At 45.3% G+C, this 22,148-nt stretch overlaps 1 protein-coding gene across 3 annotated transcripts in view; it reads left to right on the top strand.

Annotated features, from left to right (window-relative positions):
- RXRG (retinoid X receptor gamma) overlaps positions 1-22,148 on the top strand; it is a 75,765-nt gene that overhangs the window by 47,381 nt on the left and 6,236 nt on the right. For all 3 annotated transcript variants that reach the window (XM_004706763.3, XM_045298057.1, XM_045298058.1), the window contains 6 exons: positions 143-322; positions 12,503-12,663; positions 12,783-12,912; positions 14,683-14,815; positions 16,847-16,938; positions 18,186-18,291. In XM_004706763.3, the coding sequence (XP_004706820.1) occupies positions 143-322; positions 12,503-12,663; positions 12,783-12,912; positions 14,683-14,815; positions 16,847-16,938; positions 18,186-18,291 (802 nt within the window). The remainder of the gene's footprint in view (positions 1-142; positions 323-12,502; positions 12,664-12,782; positions 12,913-14,682; positions 14,816-16,846; positions 16,939-18,185; positions 18,292-22,148) is intronic.

Below are 22,148 nucleotides of genomic sequence, written 5' to 3'. Positions count from 1 at the left end.
TTCCTGCTCCTTATTCTTTCCTTTCTGACCCAGCACCCAGGTGAGGGTGTCCGTCTCCCTGGGGGACAACCACGATGTTCTTTAAATGAAAAACCCAAAGCTGCGCAGGGACCCCCATGACATGTTATTTCCTTGTCACCAGGAAAGCACTACGGGGTGTACAGCTGTGAAGGCTGCAAAGGCTTCTTCAAGAGGACGATCCGGAAAGACCTCCTCTACACGTGCCGGGATAATAAGGACTGCCTCATTGACAAGCGCCAACGCAACCGCTGCCAGTACTGCCGCTACCAGAAGTGCCTGGTTATGGGCATGAAGCGGGAAGGTGAGCCGTCCCCTTCCACTCGAGGGAGTCCAGTGTGCATGGAAACAGCACTGGGCCACACTTTGGTGTGTAGGGCAAAAAATCCCCGCTGAGTCGAAATACCTGGGGGAGAAAAGGCTGGAGTGGAAGCTGGGGTGATTTGGGGTGGCATGATTTCCCAAGTCTGGCCACTGAATGTCCCCCTCCCCCTAAGAAATGCATATTTCTGCAGCAAAGAGGAAGCTCCCAGGTGGTGCCAATGCTACGCACAGAGCTACTAACTAAAAGGCTGGTGGTTGAACCTAACCCGAAAGTGCTCTGGAGGAAAGAGTTGGCCGTCTAATTCCCGAAGGCCACAGTCAGGAAACCTCTGGGGAGCACCGGTTCCCATTCTGAAACGCTGGCTTGCAGTGAGTCAGAAACAACTCGATGGCAGCGGGTACAGCAAAGAGGGCAAGAGGCACCCTTTCTGGGAGCCCAGGCGATGGTCTCCTGGGTGGGTGTTCACCAAACTGGGTCCTCTCCCTTGCTCTTCCAGCAGCCAGGCAGGAAGTCTGAGAGCCAAGCGGGGAGGGTCTTTGGGAGCTGTCCTACCAGTGGGGCATCAGACTGGTATTCAGAGTGAAGCTGACCTCTCTTCTCTTGTCAGAGGTCTCCAGCTGGGAGAACCTGCCAGTTTGATTCACTTGGTCTACTGTAAATTCTTTGTGATTGGTATATCCATGGTCTTTTGGAGAAGATTACCATTACCCAGATCTGACAAAACTAGCCTTCTTACAGTAAGAGACCTTCATTGTACATTTAAATGATTACATCTTCTCAGTGATTGTGTGGGTTAGCTGGATTGTTCTAGAATCAGGAAAACATATTCTTGAAATTGGTCTCTGTTCTTTTGACATTTCAAACAGTGTTTCTTTCAAGTAGCACAAATAGATTTCAGCGGGCAGTTAATTAACTAGTGAATTCAAGCAGGTACATGGTGTAAATAGCGAATGTGAATCAATTTTTGAGAAAGGACGTTCTGCCTTTCTCTGCGAATAGGAACAAGAAGTTTGGTCAGTCCTGGGTGATGGAAGGAACCAGTGTGAAGGGCCATGCTCTTTGTACCACTGTTCTTCCTAGAATCCCAGTTCTCAGAATTGGAGATGACCCGTCAGACTATTTAATCAACTCTACTCACTCTCCTATAGGGGGAGAAGTGGTCTCTCTTGTCTCCCATGTGGCGGACCTGGGTGTGATTCCTGCTCAGTGCACTTTAAGGATAACCACCCGGCTGTTGGAGAAGGTTTTCGTGTAATTATGATGCTACACTGGTGTCAGTTTCAGTAGAGCTTCCAGACCAAGATGGACTAGCAGGCCAGGCCTTGGGATCTAGTGAAAGTCAGCTGCTGAGAGCCCTTTGGGGTGCAGTGGTCTAACTCACCACCCATGGGGGGGGGGCTGGCATAGGATTGGGCAGGATTTTGTTTCATCATTCACGGGGTCACCAGAGGCCACTAAGAACAACAAATCACACTAGATAAGAGAAAATATACGAAGAGAGGCAAAGTGAGTTCTCCAACGTCCTAAACATAGATAATGAGAAGAGACTCTCCCAGTTCCCCTGTACCCCCTAGAGCTCATTTGATGTCTCCTCTCCCACCAACATGGAGAAAGAGCTCTGAGTGTAAGGACGACCTGGTACCTACGACAGATCCCCAAGTGACACACCTAAATCAGAACTCCTGGTAATCTGCCCCCACAGCAGATTTGTCACAGCATCCTCCCCATCTCAGGACATGGCCATTCCATTTTTTAGCTGCTTAGACCAAAAGCCGTGTTAATTAGGTAAGGAAATTTTATTTCTTCCTCAAAATATATCCATAATCTGTCAATGTCTCACTACTTTTTACTGAGATAAGCTTACCTCCACAGTTTTATTGGCACTTAATTAATATATCATACAATTCAATAGTTCTATCATATTGAAAAGTGTTGTACAATCACCACCCCAATCAATTTTAGAACATTTCTTATTTCTTGTAACCATGGTGATTAGTTCCTCATTTCTGCCTCCTCTTCTGCCCACACCCCAAGGGACCATTGCTCCCCATAGTGCTGCCAGAGTCTACCTGTTCTGGATTTGATGTACAGAAAAACAGACACACACATAAAACAGAGCAAAAGCCTATCAAGAACAGAAAATCCTCAGTCAAAAGAAATAATAAAAACTAGAACAAATTTAAAATGATACAAGAGGAAGACCAAATGATGTTTTTAATTTTATAAAAAACAGTTTCATTGACTCTTTGCCCATTTACCGTACAATGCAATAGTTCAACCATATTGAGAAAAGTTGTACAATCTTTACCACAAACAATTTTAGAACATTTTCTTTTTTCCTCATACTCATTGCTATTCATGTAATTTCCCCCCATTTTTGCAAAAATACACACAGCAAAACATTCACCGATTCAACAACTTCTCCATGAATAATTCATTGCCATTGATTAGACTTTTCATGTTATACAACCAGTATTGTTATCCCTCTCCAAATTGTTCCACCACCATTAAAATGAGCTCAATGCCCCCCAAGCAAAACTCTTCTTCCTTCCCCCATGGTCACCATAGGTTAATTTGCGTTTATTTTTTGATAGTTCCTTGATATAATATTCACACATCATACACATCCACAACTAAACTCTTCTATAAAGAGTCGTACACACAAATCACAGTCAGCTCTAGTGCTCCCTCCCCGCTCCTGCATCCAGTAATCTTCCCAAATCTCCCCTCCAATAATCATAACATTAGTTATTGTCTCTGCATCCAACCCTTCTGTGCTTCCTAAACTGGGATATGTAACTGAAACAATAAAAAACAGGAAGAATTTGAAACAGAGAGAAGAAAACAACAACAATAATATAAAGATAAATAGTAAGAAAGAAAAAAACACCAACAATATTTAAAAAGCCAGAGAAGAAATTTCTTTCTTGGGACAATCAAGAAATATTTTAGCATAGAACAATTTCAGACTCAAATCTGAACAAAGTCAGAGAGAGAACACCTGACCCAGTATCATATTATACCACGGTTCAATTCACCATAATCAAGTTTAAAGTAATCTCTGTTTGATAGTAAATCTCACCTATGACTACAGAGGATCTGCAAGAGGCCCAATCTGACCAGACACTCTACAGATGGATTTTGGGTTCCCACTGTACTCCATAGCCTTCTACAAAATTAGATATTCACAATGTAAGCTCTAATACTTTATCCTTCATCATATTTGGATTTTATTATTGCCATCTTTGGATCACACAGGCTGGTGTGCTTCTTCCGTGTGGACTTAGTTGACACCTTACTTAGATGGTTGCTTGTTTAAATAGAAGCCTTTAAGACCCCAAAAAAGAAAAACATTGTCTATCATCCCCTTAGGGTATAGGGCGATTGCACAGATAACATCAATAATTTATCCAGTGACATAGAATTTAAGATACTGTCTATATGAGGAGTTTGTGTGAATATAGTCAAAATGTGAGCTGCAATCCATGAGTTGTTGCTTTGTACAGATTGATTTTTTAATTGATTGAGTTCTTTTTACATTGAGCACGGGAATTGGTGCTAGGGGAAAATTCCCTGCACCATCACTCACAAGGGTAGACCCTTGCCTTTCAGACCCAAACCTGTCATATTAATACCAGGGGAACATTGAGGCACCAAATATATGGTGGTAAATGTTAAATTGTAACCTAACTGCGTCTGCAATAATTCACTTTCCAATTCCCTCTACAAGGCTATTCACATCCCTGGTCCATGGTCAGAGAAGTTTCACCAGGGGCTTAATCCATGTAAATTTCTCCTTCACTTTTGTTTTTAACTGAAACAACTTTACAATTGGTCAACAGGGAGATCAAATCTAGGACATTGCACTTTAACCTAACTATATCTGCCCCAGGAGCCCTGGTGCAGCCGCGATTCTGCATTGGTCTGGGATCCGCATGGCTGTTCAAAACCACCAGCAGCTACTCACAAGAAAGATTGGGCTTTCAACTCCAGTAAACAGTTCAATCTTGAAAACCCACAAGGGGTCGCTATGATTCAGCATGGACTCGATGGCAGTGAGGTTTAGTTTTAGTACATCTGCCAAAATCAACTTTATAATGTTCCCTGTTTGTTAACAAGGCTATTCGCATCCCTCACTTAAAAGTTTAATCTGTCCAAATCAACAATGTATGTAATGTGGTTCACAGCCAGCCAATACTTGGATAATATCTTTTCCTCCACAGTGTTTTACATTTTAAAACTTTTGCTAAATAAATGACACTATCAGTTGAATTACCTTATGTCCCAGGGAGATGGTTAATAGTGTTCTGTAATATAAAATGACAATGATATCTCTAAGGTGAATCAGAAACATATATGAACCATAGATATATGTGGGGTACCCCCACCAAAAAAATCAGATTTTTTTCTTCAAAACTACATATTTGATTATTATTATTATTATTATTTACTAAACAACCTTCAAAGTACTCTCCATTACACTTAACATATTTACCAAATCTATGATTCCATTCTTGGAAACGTTTTCCAAACTCATCTGTTTGGATGGCTGACAGCACCTCCCTCCTTTTTCTTCACCTCGTCTATGTCATCAAATCACCGTCCTTTCATGACGCTCTTCATTCACGGAAACAAAAAGACGGCTCATGGAGAGACGTTAAAGTGAGCCAGTGCATGGGGCGAGCGAGGCTTGCTTTTTTCACCCCAGAACTGGTGCATTGAGAGGGCGTGTGGGCAGGGACGTTGGTGTGGGGGCAAAGCCAGTTCCTGTCTGCCACAGATCAGGTCTTTTTTAGAACCTCTCAGTCGAAAGCTCGATTAACAGTCTGACCTGGGGGAATGAACTCCAAATGCACTACGAGTTGACATTTTCATCAGGGAAGTTGATGGATGTCCAGAAAGAGGTTTGTCATTGATTGACACTTCACCTTTTTTTAAATGAGAAAACCACTCGAACATGTGAGTTTTTCCCATAGCGCTGTCCTTGTGAGCTGCATTCAACATCATAACAGTTGCTTTGGCATTTTTCCCAAGTAGGAAACAAAATTGCACAGCGGCACACTGTTCTCTTAAATTGGCCATCACAAAAACAAGGTTCGAGCGATACTACTTTTATGAAAAAATTCACTGTGACCAGAGAGAGCCTTCCCAGGCAACGCCATTGAGTGTACTAACTCAGAAAGAGTTTCTTGATGATCGCTCAGTGGGAAAAATGCAGACTATGGAAACTGCACTCTGCCTAGTGCAATTCCAGTTTTTTTTTGGTACCCCTTGGTATGAATGGTTTGGGGCTCACACTTAATTCTAGTTCAAATCTAAGAACAATTCGTTCTTATGACATAATCCTGATTGATGGTCATAATCCTCACCCTCATTAAGAGGCCACTGAAGATATGGGTACTATAGAAAAATGTGCCAAAGAAACTAGCTGGTGTTCACCTATCAGAAAGAAAAGTGTCTGGGGTCTTAAAGGTTTGTCTTCAAATAAATAGCCATCTGAGTCAGGTGTCAATTAAGCCCACATGGAAGAAACACACCAGTCTGTGTGATCCAAGGATGGTAAATAATAAAATCCAACTCTGAAGGAGGGAATGGCATCAGAGCTTAAATTGTCAACACCTGGTTTGCAGAAGGCTGTGGAGAACAGTGGAAGGCCAGAATCCATTTGCAGCATTAAGCCACATGGATTAACCCACTGGTGAAGACTGTGTGACCATAGCCAGCATTATCTTTGGCAATCATATAAAGAGCCTAATGTGTCTCCCTGCTTCCATCTTTGTCTTTTGTTCGTCCTTCACAGCAGAGCAGCTGGAGTAAAGCTTTGAACAAGTGAGGCAGCCTGAGTCACTCCTAAAACACTCCAGTGCCTTTCCTTTTCACTGAGGAACAGGCAAATCTGCATTATTGCTCGGGTTGCACATTATCGGCGTCATGTGGTTCCTCTGCTCCAGTCGCCTGTAGCTGTGCTGGTCCTCAGCTACACCGAATATGCTCCCGATTCAAGGCCTTTCCACTTGCTTGCCCATCTGCCTGGGATCCAAGGCTTGTTTCTTTACCTTCTTCAGACCTGAATTCAATGGTCATTTTGTTGGGCTCTGATGTCTAAAATGTCATCATCCAGCCCTGGCATTTGACAGTCTTCTTTCCACTGCACTTACCACAACCGTCAGACAGATCATCCCCAAATTACTATTAGGTTCCCTTCTAAAGACTTTGTCATACATTGCTGCTGGCATAAGTCAAATACCACATATGTGGATGTATTAGTAGGCATTATCCTTGCCTTGCATTAGCAATGTCATTATAAATTCTATATCTATTTGTGTTTGGAGATTGGAAACTTTGCATATAAACTTACAAAAAATAAAGAAGTAAATCACAACCCAACTCTAATGCACTGCCATCAAGTGGATTCCTACTCACTATGACCCTAGACGGCAGAATGACTGCCCTGGCGGGTTTCCAATCCTGTAAATCTTCACAGGTGCTCAGAGCCTCTTCTTTCTCCTCAGAGGGGGCTTGGACTGGTTAGCTGCCCAATGCATAGCCCATTATAGCACTAGGGCTCCTTTATAACCTTACAGACACAGGACAACCAGCAAATTATGTGCTGCAACATTGCAAGTGGTACACCTGACTAACAATAAGATGTATGTACACCCAAAAGGGCATGGCCATACATACAGTTTGTCATAGCTCAAATTTATCAGAAGTTGGTGACCTCCTGTCTTTTGCCTGCTGTGTGTCTCCATGAGGCCTGGGATTTTATGGGGTTTTAATTTCACTTCTGCATCACCAGTGCCTAGCACACAGAAAGCATGTAAGAAATAGTTAGTAAATGAATAAATGGTTTGGTATTTTTTTAAACATTTTATTAGGGGCTCATACAACTGTTATCGCAATCCATACACACATCAATTGTGTAAAGCGCATTTGTACATCGTTTCTCAAAACATTTTCTCTCCATTCAAACCCCCGACATCAGGTCCTCATTTTTCCCCTTCCTCCCCACGCCCCCCTCCCTCATGAGCCCTTGATAGTTTATAAATTGTTATTTTGTCATATCTTGCCCTGTCTGACGTCTCCCTTCACCCACTTTTCTGTTATCCGTCCCCCAGGGAGGAGGTCACACACAGTTCCATGTAATCGGTTCCCTCTTTCCTACCCACTCTCCCTCTACCCTCCCTGTTTCGCCACTCACACCACTGGTCCTGTAGGGCTCATCCACCCTGAATTCCCTGTATTTTCAGTTCCTATCTGTACCAGTGTACATCCTCTGGTCTAGCCAGACTTGCAAGGTCGAATTCGAGTCATGGTAGTGGGAGCGGGGTGGAAACATTTAGGAACCAGAGGAAAGTTGTATTTTTCATCATTGTTACATCGCACCCTGACTGGCTCATCTCCTCCCCGAAATCCCTCTGCAAGGGGATCTCCAGTGGCCTACTAATGGGCTTTGGGTCTCCACTCCGCACTCCCCCCATCATTCACTATGGTAAGATTTTTTGTTCTGATGGTTTAAACTAAATGTGGTCTGCTAGACCCAGGAGCTTTAGCAATGCAGATGATCCTAAAATGACTCACTCAATCCTTCATCCACGGAGGAGTACTAGTTGAATGCCTACTTTGAGCCTGTGTCCCAGGCACTGTGAGAGGGCCAGTGAGCTCACAGATGGCAATATAGGTTCTGAAAATCCAGCTAGTGAACATGACCTTCTTCCCATGAGGCTAGAACTATAATTCTTTGTTGAGCCTCACCCCTGTGGTAGTGTATACCTATAGACACACACATACATATTATATATTAGTGACCACAAAGCAATCTTCCATCAACAAGAACATGATAGCTAAGGCAGTTATTTGCCCCCAGGATGGATATGTTTCAGGTTGACTTGAGAAAAAATGACCGTTTTCCCAAAGCACATGAGATTGAAAATGAATGAGCTCCATTGGAGAAGTGTCACTTCTACTTCTTTAAAGTTAGTCTAAATCCATCTCCCCAAACTCAACCTGAATAACCACCCCCCAGCTCGATTAGGGTCAGAGTGGCCTACAAGCCAAATGGCTGGAAGGGTGTTTAATTAAAATGAAAACAATAATAAGAAAAATAATAAGGGCCATGACGATTGTAGAGTCGGGAATCCTTCTTTTAAGCCTGTTGGAATTCTCACAATTCTGGAGCAGGAAATTGGGTCATTTTGACTTCTGTATTTTTTTTACAGGCCATGGAGAAACAGGAGTGGTGAAAAACTGAGTAATAGAAAGAGGAGGCGGAAAGGGGGTCTTAGAAGAATTTCTCAATGAGTTGGTACTATTTACCTGGGCAAAGAGAGAGTGAAAACGTGAGCCAGTTCCTCATTTCACTCCACGAAGGGTCACTTCCAAGAGGCTACGGGACAAGCTTTTCTTGCCTTGATTTATAGAATTTAGAGGCTCAGGTTAGAGACGTTGTGTAGGACAACAATGATAAAATCTTGGGAAGGATAACTAAGATAGACGGTGGAATGTGTGCTCCTATAGAGCTGTCAAGGCTTTCACCTTACTCAGATCCACGATCAGCGCTCCTGGAAGCAGTAGTCAAGAGAGCCAATGACGCCCTGCATTGAGGTAATCCGCTGTGTAAGACCTCTTTAAAGCAAGGATGTTACTTTGAGGACTAAGGAGTACCTGACCCAAGTCCTGGCATTGTCACTAGTCTCCTAGTCACGTGGAAGTTGAACATTGAGTAAGAGGGACTGAAGGAAAATCAATGTATTTGAACCGTGGTGCTGGCAAAGGATACTGAAAGTACCCTGGACTGCCGAAAGAACAAACAGATCTGTCTTGGAAGAAGTGCAACCAGAATGCACCTTAGAGGCAAGGGGGGGCAAGACTTTGTCTCACACCTGTGGGAATGGTGGAATGAGGGACCAGCCCCTGGAGAAGGACCTCCTGCTTGATAAATGGAGGAGCAGGGGAAAGAGGAAGGCCCTTGACGAGACAGATGGACGCGGCAGCACATCCGTGGGCTCAGGCATAAGGACACTGTGGGGTGGCACAGGGCTGGGTGGTGCTTCGTTCTTTTGGGCATGGGGCCACACTATGAGTTGAAACCTACTTGACCGCACCTAACAACAACAACAACAATGATTTGCATAAATCAAAACAGATGAAATTAGGTAGGTCAGAATTCACCTGCTTGGGGTCCAGGGTTAGGGCTTTTTGTCCTTTTAGTTTACAAAATGCCATAGCTGGAAGAGAAATTTGCTAGTCTCCAATATAATACACTCATTTCCTAATAATGAAAAAGAGGCTCAAAAAGGCCTACACACAACAAGCTTAGTGGGGGCCTCTGTTTCTCCTGCTACCAAGCAACTTGGGAGAGTATGAGGAAGTCTGTTCCCAGGATGTCTGGTTATGGGTGTTTATTTTCAAGGTTAGGAAATGTTTTCTCTTTGAGGAAATTTGTGTGAATCCATTGGCAGCCTTGAACCCTATGTAGTCTGAGTAGTTAATTGTGCCAGCCTGGCCGATAATCACAGGTGGGGCTGGTTGAAAGGCGGAGGGATAAATGGGTGGTCAAGCCTCGCCTTTCTAGTTCTCGGGTCTCTTGCTTTGTGATGGTCGCACCAGGATGCAGCTGCCTTAGCAGCTCCCTGCTTCAGCTTGCAAGATTGACGTCCTACAAGACATCCCCAAGAAGAAGCCGCATGGACCTATCCCGATGCAGCCCTGGGTGCTGGAGCAGCTGTGTGGAGACCCCCCCGCTAGTACTGAGATGCTTATTCGTTTACTGACTCAGCTTTCCTCCTGCAGTCGGCATCATTGCCTCTGTTTTGTGAGGTGGAGGACTTTGTGGACTGGTGTTGGATTAATGGGTTAATGTTGGACTTGTGGGCTTGGGCAGCATTGGGTTGGGATGTTTTCATGATGCACATTTTCTTTGCATAAAACTCTCTCTTATACACGAGTTGCTGTGGATTTGTTTCTCCAAAGTACCCAGACTAATACATGGTCTTTATGAATATCACTAGTCTAGCGTCTTAGAAGCAGTGAGGAGAGGTTAGAAGTAAGCCTGGGCAGGAGCCAGCTGGGGTCCAGATACTGGCTCCGTTGTGATTTGCTGTGTGTCCTTACAGAATACTTAACTTTTCTGTGGCTCATGGTACCTAACCAAAAGAGTTATTGTGAGTCTTAAGTGAAATATAATCTGTATCACATCATGAGCATAATTTCTGAGAGTGTTTTTTGACAGTTGTAGTAAGTGCACAGTACATATCTAGTGAGTGAGCTGATAAATTCAGATAGTAAAGCAAGAGTTTGGTACTATTTTCAACCCCTCTATATGGCCTGCATGTGCCCCGATGCGCAGAGGGGGAGAATCCAGAGTGTCTCTGCCACACAGAAGCTATCCTCCAGTAACGTGTGTACATATCTGTACATATCACCTAGGGCAGAGAGGTCTACGTACAAAGAAGGCATTTTTCCAGCAAAGGGTCTCTCACGTAATGGCAACATCAGAATCGGATTCTGATTTCTGACCTAAGGCTTGAAGGTTGTTTTCTTTGAGTGTTACAAATATGCAGATGACATCAATAGAGGACCCGCAAACAAAGGAACTTCATTTACTTTGCTTTCCTCCATCTTTTAAGATTATATATCTTCTTTAAAAAGGAACATAAGAAGTATTCAACATAAGGTACTAATTTCAACTGATAATACAAATAGATGTAATCGTCTCTGTATGTTGTCAGGAGGCGTGGTGGTGCAGTGGATTATGAGTCAGGCCACTAACCAGAAGTTCAGCCCTTTGAACACGCCAGCCTGGCACTTTGCAGGAAAAAGATGGCAATGTCTGGTGATTCCCTTCTGACCACGATCCAGGCATGGGAACAGCCTTGCTAGGATGCAGAATGCATGGGAAAGTGGATTGTTGCTGATGCAGTTAGATTAAAATTTAACATCCTCTCATTTGTTCCTCCTTATGATCTGTTTACATTTGCCTAGTTTTTCATATTTTCAGCTTTCTTTCCTACTGAGGTTTTCTCTGTTTTACTTTGCTGTCGTGGTTTCTGTTTTCTTGTTTTTGTTTTTTAATGTTTTCCTGTATATAAAATCCAAGATAGGTAAATCTATAGAGATAGTACATGGATTAATGGTTCCTTGGGGGAAATGGGGAGATAGTAATGAATGAAGACAATGTTTAAAACTGTGGTGATGATTGTATGACTCTTCTTGGTGTAATAGAACTATTGAATTAATTGTATGATATGTGTTAGATGCCAATTAAACTGTTGGGGAAAATAATAGAGGTGAAGAGATTATAATAAGTATATAAAATAAATAAATAAAATGGAACTTCTTAGTAATACATATATATAAAGGTTTTCCGTTTTGGAAACCCACAGAAGTACTTCGACTCTCTTTCATGGAGTTGCTATGAGCCAGAATCAACTTACTGGCCAATGGGTTTGGTTTGGGCTGCCTAGTGCATAAATCCAGAGAGTCCTGAGATTTGGAGAATGCTTTGATGAGAGCACTGAATTTTGAAAGACTAAAATAATTTCAACCTACACCTTTGCCTCTATACCCGCCCCCCTCCTCCCACTGGAATCAGCCCTGGATTCTGAAATGGAATCTAGGTCACATCCCTCCACCCCTTCCCTTCCCCATTTGCCCAAAGCTGACTCCCCAAAGAGTTTCCCTGACAAGTCCGATCAGGTGATGCCGTGTTCAGTCTGGTGTACTAAGGGCAGACCTAGTGGGATGTGAATGCCCTGAATGATGCACAGGACCCGGCAGGGAGTTTTTACAGCAATGCACTTGCTATTTAACCATTGCACGCTCACAGTTTATTAGTGGCGGCAGGCAGAGGAAGGGTGTGGGAGCTTGTAAGGGTAGGAAGGAGAAGCTGGCTTGTTAGGACATAGGGAAGATGAGAGCAAGAGTGGATGCTATTCAAGCATAAAATGCAAATATCTTAGAGTGGTCCCCAGAATGAACTGGAACTACTATGGATGAGAGAACCCTTAGTTCTGCCTTTTTTATAGTTTTGCACCCTTGCACCATCCCTGATTCAGTCCAGTGGTGATCCCCATTTTACAGACGGGAGGTGAGGCTTGGGCAGGTCACGAACGCTCCGCGGTTGTCATGGTAACCCCTCTCTGTCTTGCTACGTGCCAGCGGTGCAAGAAGAAAGGCAGAGGAGCCGGGAGCGAGCAGAGAGTGAGGCAGAGGCTGCCCATAGCGGCCACGAAGACATGCCTGTGGAGAGGATTCTAGAAGCCGAACTTGCTGTTGAGCCAAAGACAGAATCCTACGGTGACATGAGCGTGGAGAACTCGGTATGTGGTCTTAGACGTCCACCACTTTTCATGTCTGGGATGCGATTAGAGATGGGGGCGGGCGGTCTGGTTTTAGAGTCCCGAGTCCTGTCCCTCAGAGCACTTTCTTCCTTTCCCAGACAAATGACCCTGTCACCAACATATGTCACGCGGCTGATAAGCAGCTTTTCACCCTTGTTGAATGGGCCAAGCGCATCCCCCACTTCTCAGACCTCACGCTGGAGGACCAGGTCATTCTGCTCCGGGCAGGTAATGCGTTTGGGAGTTCCTTGATTCTTGGCACCACCGCTTGGGTCCCTATTTGAAGTTACACTTGAGATCCTAAGAACTAGCAATCGGGTAAGCCAGAAACCACCCAAGCTATGTACCATGGTGATGACTGGAGAGCCGGCCAGGGGATGTTCTTGTTTTCCGGTTCACCTCATCTTATTATGCACCACGTGATTACGCTCTGCAGATACCGCGCTTTTTACAGATTGGATCCTGGTAACTGTGCTTTGAGCAAGCCGATCGGTGCCATTTTTCCGACAGCATGTGGTCGCTTCACATCTCTGTGTCACATTTTGGCCATTCTCGCGACAGTGCACACTTAGTAGCCTTGTAGCCTAGGGTAAACCTAACGTTCACATGCACTAGAAAAGCAGCAATTCTTGTGACTCGCTTGATTGCAACCCTCCGTCCGTTGGGTGCTCTGGAACGGAACCCAGGCTAGCCTTGAGGTGGTGCCTGCGTGTGTTTTACAGGCTCTTAAATTCGCATCGTCCTCCCAAGAACCTTTCATTCCCCAATGAAATATGGTCTGTTAGTGGAGAAGCAGGGCTCCTTTCCCTCACAAATACAAATGTTAATTTTTAACGATTGCTAAATCATTTTTATTGGAACTAATCTGCGGCAGTAATTCTTCCCATAACTGTTCTGACGTTGGCATTAGCTATATTCCCAACTCACAGACGAGGTCGGGGAAGCCAGAGACTGTTGTTCACACTTGTACTTGATACATTCCAAGGTCCTTTCCTGTTTTAAGACCCTAGTACTATCTTCTCTCATCTCCTGTTTCTCAGACACTGTGCAGCCCGTTGACATGCGCCACGTCTCCTCTTTGTCACTGAGCCAGCAGGGAAATCTCATGAAGATTGGCTAAGCGTGGGAACCAGTTAGATAATGAGCAATGGCTGAGTATCCACCGAAAGCTACAGGCTCTGCTAAGAGCTACCAAATGACGCCAAATAAATAAAGCTCGATTGTCGGGTTCTGGGGCCAGAGACTGCAAGTAGATTGGCACACCAGCTTCCACTGTGACGATCGCCTGTGAAGTGTTCAATCTAGATTTGTTGAGTGACTCTCAAAACACACCGCCATGGAGTCCGTTCTGCCTCCTAGTGAATTTATCTGACAGAGTAGAACTGCCGCTTTGGGTTTCTGAGCCTGTAAATCTTTATGGGAGCAGAAAGGCTCATCAGTCTTCCAAAGAGTGGCCGGTGGATTTGAACTGCTGACTATGTCGTTGAGCCCAGCAGGTAACCCACCACACCACCAAGGATCCTTGTTGACCGGTGGGAGGTGGTGGAGAGTTCTTGTCTGCAAGGTGCCATTCTAGATTGCATTAGAGAGACTCAGGGGGTGGTGTGTGTGTGTGTGTGTGTGTGTGTGTGTGTGCTGACTACAAGCTAGGAGTTTTCTTCTTGGATTCTTCATTATGTAGGTACATCATTTTGAACTTATTTTTAATTTCCTTTGATTTCCAATTCTTTCTTTTTTCGCTTTTCTCAAGTTCCTTCAACTTCATGGTGTCCAGTCAAAGTTGAACAGTGCTTCCTAAGGTTTTTATGGTTGCTTTATTTGGAAGTAGTTCACTGGGCTTTTCTTCCAAGGAACTTCCGGGGTAGACTTGAACCTCCCACCTTTTTTTCAGCAACCAGTGTGGTACCTGTTTGCACCCCCTAGGGACTTCCCTTACGATGTGGGGATAGCACTCTGTATGGGCTGGTTTCTCCTCAAGGCTCCTTCTGTTCCTTGCAGGGTGGAACGAGCTGCTGATTGCCTCCTTCTCCCACCGCTCCGTCTCTGTGCAGGACGGAATCCTTCTAGCCACGGGCTTACACGTCCACCGGAGCAGCGCTCACAGTGCTGGGGTCGGCTCCATCTTTGACAGGTGCCTCCTCTCTGCCTCTAGGGTGTGTGTGTATGTGTGTGTGTGGGGGGGGGGGTGCGCGCGCATATGTACACATGCATGCTGAGACCTGGGGTTGACAGCCCAAACAATTTGCACATAACTAGAAGCAGCGCCTTTAAACAGATGAGACTAGGAGCCAAAGAAATAAGAAATCGATGAAAAGAAAGGTTGCAATTGCAAAGAGATAGAGTCAGTCAGGAGGCAGCATAGTTTCTGAGAAGATGGTAGAACCTGTGATCCCTATGGATTTTTCATAGAAGAGACTGGGGCATAGTATATCCTCTAATAAATTAAAGAGCTGAGCAGCTTATCCTGGGGTCTGGGAGTGGGGAAGAGGGCCCCAGGTTTGTCTTCAGGAAGCCAAGAAAGAAGGGCTAGACTCAGACCAGGATCACTGGGAGAGATCCTTAGTAGATGTAGAGCCAGTTTAGCAACAGCTCGAGAGCATGTGAAGGACACCTTTGTAAAACTCTTCACACCAGAAAGCTGATGGTGCCTGGCTATCAAAAGATATAGCATCTGGGGTCTTAAAGGCTTGAAGATGAACAGACAGCCATCTAGCTGAGAAGCAGCAAAGCCCATATGGAAGAAGCACACCAGCCTGTGTGATCATGAGGTGTCGATGGGATCAGGTAGCAAGCATCAAAGACCCAAAACAAAACAAACAAACAAAAAGCATATCAATGTGAATGAGGGGGAGGGCAGAGTGCAGACCCAAAGCTCATCAGTCGCCAATTGGACATCTCCCTGTCAGAAGGGCCACAAGGAAGAGAAGAGCCAGTCAGGGTGCAGTATAGCACTGATGAAACACACAACCTTCCTCTAGTTCTTAAATGCTTCCCCCCCCCCACTACCATGTTCCCAATTCTATCTTACAAATCTGGTTAGACCAGAACATGTATACTGGTAAGATAAGATAAGATATACAGATAAGAGCTCACAAGACAGGAAATCCAGAGCAGATAAACCCATCAGGACCAATAAAGGAAGCAGCGATACTAGTAGGGTAAGGGGGTGGGGTGGGAGGTAGTAAGGGGGAACCGATCACAATGATCAATGTATGGCCTCCCTCCCAGGGGAACAGACAGCAGAAAAGTGGGTAAAATGCGACAGTGGTTGGTATAAGACATGAAAACAAAAATATAGTAATTTATAAATTATCAAGGGGACCCTGGGGAGGGAGGAGGACAAAATGAGGAGCTGATGCCAGGGGCTCAAGTAGAAAGAAAATGTTTTGAAAAAGATGATGACAACATATGTACAGATGTGTTTGACACAATGGCTATATGTATGGGTTGTGATAAGAGCTGTAAGAGCTTCATACCCTAAAACCATTAATGATCACTGAGGGACAACCTGTCTTGGATTCTGTGCTTTAAAAGCTGTGAAAGACAAAATAAGCTGCTTATGTAAAGGGCTGAATGAAATGAATAGACATTAATGTTTTGGGCTGGGGTGGGGGTGGCGAATGGATGGAGAACTGGGTAAAGAGAAGGGGAGGGTGGGGAGCAGTCTCTCTCCCCACTGCCAGAGACCCGTGTCCGCCCTCTACCCTTATCATCAATGTGCATGCCCCTTCCCACACTCTGCTGCACACCCCATAGAGATGAACTCGGTCATGGAAATGACTCATCTCTCCCCATTCCCTGTGTGCTGCATGCAATATGCGGGCCACGTGAGGCCCTTACGCCGCTTCCTATGGTGCGTCTCCACTAATGTCACGTCCCAGGATGCCTTTCCAGCCCTTGCCACACTTCTCTGTCATTTTCTGGGTGTTGTCCCAGATTTGGCTCATGGCACTTATTTACCAAAGCTTTGTGTTATTGCTTGTAACTTCTATGTCTGTGTCTCTCATTAGACTGTGAGCTCCTTGCCATGGGGACTGCGTCGTCTTCATCTCTCACTCTTACCTAGTAGTGCCCAGAGGACGGGGGGCATACATGTTAAGTATTGATTGAATTCATTTGATCAATTCCTGGCCTCATGATGGTCCTTGTTTCCTGAGAACAGAGTTCTGACGGAACTGGTTTCCAAAATGAAGGATATGCAGATGGATAAGTCGGAGTTGGGGTGCCTGCGAGCCATTGTGCTGTTTAACCCAGGTAACTGTGCACTGGTTACTCCCCAGCCTCCGTTTTCTCATCCTCTAGCTCGGGGCAGGCAGAGAAGCCAGCCTATTCCCAGAGAGGACAAAGGATCAGCTGCGTTCCCTAGAGCCACCTTGAAAAGTGTTTTAAATGGCTGTGGAGTGTCCATATTTGGGGCAGGTGGGGAAGGTGAGCGATAATGGTGGTCTCAGGGTACTCCAGGTGGTGAAATGGTCAAGATTCTAGGTGTATTTTGACATAAGGTCCATGGGATTTGCTGGTGGGTTGGACAGAAAATGGGAAATGAAGAGTGAAGTATAACTCTTGTGGGTTTTGTTTTTTCCCCCCAAACAATTGGAAAAGGGAGTTTTCATTTCCAAGGATGAGGACAGTTCTAGGGGGTAGCAAGTTCTGAGTGTCGGAGTGTAGGGGACGGCTTTGTCTGGGACATTCCAGTCTGAGGTGGAGAGCTGATAAACAAGGAGATCTGCTCAGGAAGCCATTGCGGGTGTGAGTCTGGAATTAGGAGAGAAGTCAGGACCAGAAATAGACCTTTGAGACTTATCAGCCTATACCTGGCACGTAAGGCCGTGCGTCTGCATAGGACCATCTAAGGAGTGAGTCAAGATTGAGCAGGGTAGAGGGCTGAGGACTGTCGGCAGCGTGGGCCTTTCCAGCACTGAAGGGGCAAGGAGACAAAGAACTTGTAAAGAGGCCTCTGTCAACGAGGAGCAAGCGCGAAGAGAGTCCTGGAGACCCAGGGAAGACGAGCATATCGAGGAGGGAGCTTGGCCCAGTGCAGCTGTGGGTCAAGGAGAATGCCCTCCCAGAGACACATCGTCATGTATGCATGCATCTCATCTCCTGAGTTAGGCAGTTAGCCCGCTGAGGGGACACACGCTGATCCCATTTTTGTACTCCATCTCACCCCGCGGGCCACATTTAGCACACCCCAGACATGCAAATGCCTGGACGTTCCTAGCATGTCCTGGGTAGAATGAGACTCTCAAGGTCAGTGCCAGTGGTGCGTTCACTTAAGTATTAATGGCGTTGTACATGTTTGCCCCCGAGTTTTTGGGTCAGTTGGGCACAGAAAGAGAACTGAGGGGCGCACAGGACTGATTTTGTTTCTTTCCCAATTGTCCCCATTCCGTGTCTCTCTGGTCACTCTGGGGAAGCGGGGGAGGGTGACCAGGGGCAGCCTCTGTGGGAGGGAAGCTCTGCAGGGTACAGCCAGAGGTTAAATCAGACTTTTTTTTCAGATGCCAAGGGTCTGTCCAACCCATCTGAGGTCGAGACGCTGCGAGAGAAGGTGTATGCCACGCTCGAGGCCTACACCAAGCAGAAGTATCCGGAACAGCCAGGCAGGTGAGGCAGTGCTGGAAGAACGGTAATATCAACTCCCCTCCGACCCCCTTCACTGAGCACCCAATGTGCAGCGGCTGCTGTCTAGACTTTTCCGAATGTTATGTAATCCTGACCATGCGCTGAGAGCCACTCAAATATTAGCACAGCCAGGTCAGAGGTCATATCCCCCCTCTAACATCCGAGCCTAAAGCAGGGAGTGTTGAATGAATGAACGAAGGAATGATTGAATTCTGGGTTTTATTACTTCCACTGTCTAGTGAAGAAGCCAGGGCTCAGAAAGGTGAAGTAAGTTGCTGGTAAGGTCAGAAAGCCAGTAAGTGGTGGAGCTGGGATGTGAATTGAGGTCTACCTGTTCTCAGGCAGGGTTTTGAATAGCTTCAGTGCTTTCTGGTACTGTCTCTGTGGCAGTACACAGTATAGCCCTTCGTGTGCAAGAGTCATGGCCATTGGTCCCACTGGTGCCATCTGTGTGGCCTCTAACCAAACGTGTGGTTTAGTCTGGATTCCTCAGTTAAAAATGGGTACATTGGTTGACATCCACTTACGGAAGGGTTGTGGGGAGAAAACGAGCCAGTCAGGATACAGGGTAGCAATGATGAAACATACAACTTTTCTCTAGTTCCTAAATGCTTCCTCCCCTCCACTATCATGATCCCAATTCTACCTTACAAATCTGGCTAGACCAGAGGATGTACACTGGTACATATAGGGACTGGAAACACAGGGAATCCAGGGTGATGATCCCTTCAGGACCAGTGGTATGAGTGGCGATACCGGGAGGGTGGGATGGAAAGGGGGAACCGATCACAATGATCTATATATAACCTCCTCCCTGGGGGATGGACAACAGAAAAGTGGGTGAAGGGAGATGTTGGACAGTGTAAAACATGACAAAATAATAATAATTTATAAATTATCAAGGGTTCATAAGGGAGGGGGGAGTGGGGAGGGAGAGAAAATAATGAGGAGCTGATACCAAGGGCTCAAGCAGAAAGCAAATGTTTTGAGAATGATGATGGCAACAAATGTACAAATGTGCTTGACACAATGGATGAATGGATGGATTGTGATGAGTTGTATGTGCCCCCAATAAAATGATTTTAAAAAGAGTTGTACGAGCCCCCAATAAGATGATTTTTTTAAATTCAAAAAGGGTGATGTTGTTTAATCCCCATATTAATTGGTAGAACCCCCAAATTATACCAATGACAAGTTTGCTAGTTCTTCCTCTGTCAATTCAAGTTATTAAGAGAAAATGTGGTCCTCAAAGCACACAGAAAACCGAAAACGAAACTTGGGAGCACTGTCTTGAGGATGGATCTGGCGGCTTCAGGACTAATCGTACCTGTACTCTCCTCACAAGTGGCTTTGAGTCCCCTGCAAAGCCTAGTCTCCACGAAGCGGATTACTCTGGATCATAAGCCAACATCTCCAATTGTCTAGAAGAGGCTGCGCTTTGGGTTTTGTTTTTAAAATAAGTCCGAGGCTATAAATATACCTGGCTGCATGGATTTCAGAGTGTTGGAACAATGAATGGGCAGGCGTTGTGATTAGTCAGGGATGGATTAGTCAGCTTCAACCAGAAACCCAGTGGAACATAATAGAAATGTATTGCTTTCTCGCACATTGGTCTTGGGCTGGGTGATGGGATCAGGGAAGTGGCTCTCTTCTATGCATCGTTCAGGAATGCTGGAGCCTTCTTTCCTGTGATTTCACAAGAACCACACTGTGTTCTCATGCAGACTGTAGAAGGGGAAGGATCGGGAAGATCACAGAGGAGAGTGCCCGTGGGCGAGAGCTGGACGTCATCCCATTACCCAGCTGGCCTTAAAGGAGGCTGGCTAATGAATCCAGCTGCGTTCCATTGATAGGTGGGAGGAGGGATGAGAATGAGATAGCTGGAAATCTCTGCCATACCTGTAAGAGGTGCAAGAGCCCTGTAAGAGGTGCAAGAGTCCTGCCCAAGAGGTTTAGGGCTTGGCTGCCATCATCAGCTCAGCTCCTGACTGGCTGCTGTGAGCCCTGACCAAGTTGTGGTAACAGACAGCCCTGTGTTGGATGATTTTGACAAAATATCTAAACCACAATTCTAAAACAGCCTTAAACATGTTTACTGAGAACATGTGTGAAGGACATTAGGACATTTCAGGCTCATATTCATCCTTTTTCCAGAATTGCCTCAAGGTCCTGTTGTTTATCTTAAAAAGAAAAATTTATATTTCTTTCTCATTTTAAACAATGCAGGCTTTGGTAAAAGATACATATAAGTATGCAGTGCTTAGCATCTGACTGCATATACATCTGTGGCCCTATAAGCTATTGTTTTATTTTTTAAGGGAAAGCTGCCTTTTTATTATATCCTCCTAGTGGCACAGTGGTTATGCACTGGGCTGCTAACCTCAGAGTCCGCCGTTTGAAACCACTAGCTGCTTCTAGAGAAGGACAATGCTTTCTACTCTTGTAAGCAGTTAGAATCTCAGCAACTCACAGGGGCCGTTCTCCCCTGTCCTATAGGGGCCCTACCAGTCAGAATTGACTCCCTGGCAGTGAGTGAATGAATGCCTTTAAAGATCCCAAATCCAGATTCCTGTAACACTGGGCCACACGTGGGAGGACATGGCTCTGCATGTGGGCTTTTAAGCTTTGTCTTGGGGGCAGTTGATTGAGGGTCTGCAGGGCTGGAGCTGTTTCACTGGTGCCTACCATCTCCTCTCAACTGCCACTGCTGTCTCCGTCCATTCCTCTGGCCTCCACAATCAGCTTCTGCAGCAGCAGCAAGGAGGGCAAACAGAAGTGGGCTCCTGCAAGGCTTGAATATGGTGTTCACACAGTGTCCACATCATATAACGTCTCATTTCCCACAAGGCATCATGAACCAATGCATATCATCTATACGATTATATTTATGTATGGTATATAAACATACTCAAGGGCGCTTCAAAATGCAGGAAAATGTCATTGTCTTTTAATTCCATTTTCCCATAAAATTTTGAAGCCCACTTCTGTGTGTGTATATGTGTATCAAGTAATAGAAGATGTTATGTCTATATGTCGCCAGTATATATAGCATGTGTGTATGTATGCATATTAATATATAATATGAAACTATATAGCTTCATGTATTATTTTCCTCTCCCTCAGCCATTCTAGACATTTTATCAATTTGTTTAAAAGTACAAAGTTACCACTTCCACTAGTTTGCTAATATTTTACCCTGTGATTGACTGAGGTTGTTTGAGATGGCACCACAGTAAAAGCATCAGAGCCTGGTGCTTTCCTGCTAAGGGGGTGTCCAGAGGTCTGGGTTGCCCAGGGAAAAGATGCCAACCCTTGTCGCCTGGGCTAAGACAGAGCCTGGGAGTTCAAATGGTATAGTGGCTGGGCCCCCACTATCCCCTAAATCTTCCGGTAGCCTGTGCAGAGGATGACCCCTGACACGTGTCTGTGGTGACTCTGCAGGTACAGAGATATCAGTTGGCCAACGCTGCAGTCGTGATGGCAAAGGTTGGTCCCCTCTGCTGTGCAGAACGTAGTGGGAGGGGATGCTGGCACCGTCTGGTCCTGGTGCTTTTCTGGATGGTAGAGGCTGCCACTCGGTGGAGGCTTTTCAGAAGTGCATGTTACAGGGGCAGAAATTTGCTTTCTCTAGCCAGAGAGCAAACCTCAAGTAAGAAAACCAACTCCCGGGGAGCAACAAGTGGCAAGGAGGGTGAGAGAGGCCTGCTAGGGATTCAGCAAGGGCAATGTAACCGAGAGAAATCCCTGGAACCCAAATGAAGGCTGAGCATGATAGTGGGACAAGAGGAAAGTAAAGGGAAATAGAGGAAAGAACTAGGGGACAAAGGGTATGTATAGAG

This window comes from Echinops telfairi, unplaced genomic scaffold, assembly GCF_000313985.2.
Source record: "Echinops telfairi isolate 266 unplaced genomic scaffold, ASM31398v2 ScPeMD7_7424;HRSCAF=8462, whole genome shotgun sequence".
Classification (NCBI taxonomy): domain Eukaryota; kingdom Metazoa; phylum Chordata; class Mammalia; order Afrosoricida; family Tenrecidae; genus Echinops; species Echinops telfairi.
This window is presented reverse-complemented; position numbering and strand designations above follow the sequence as displayed.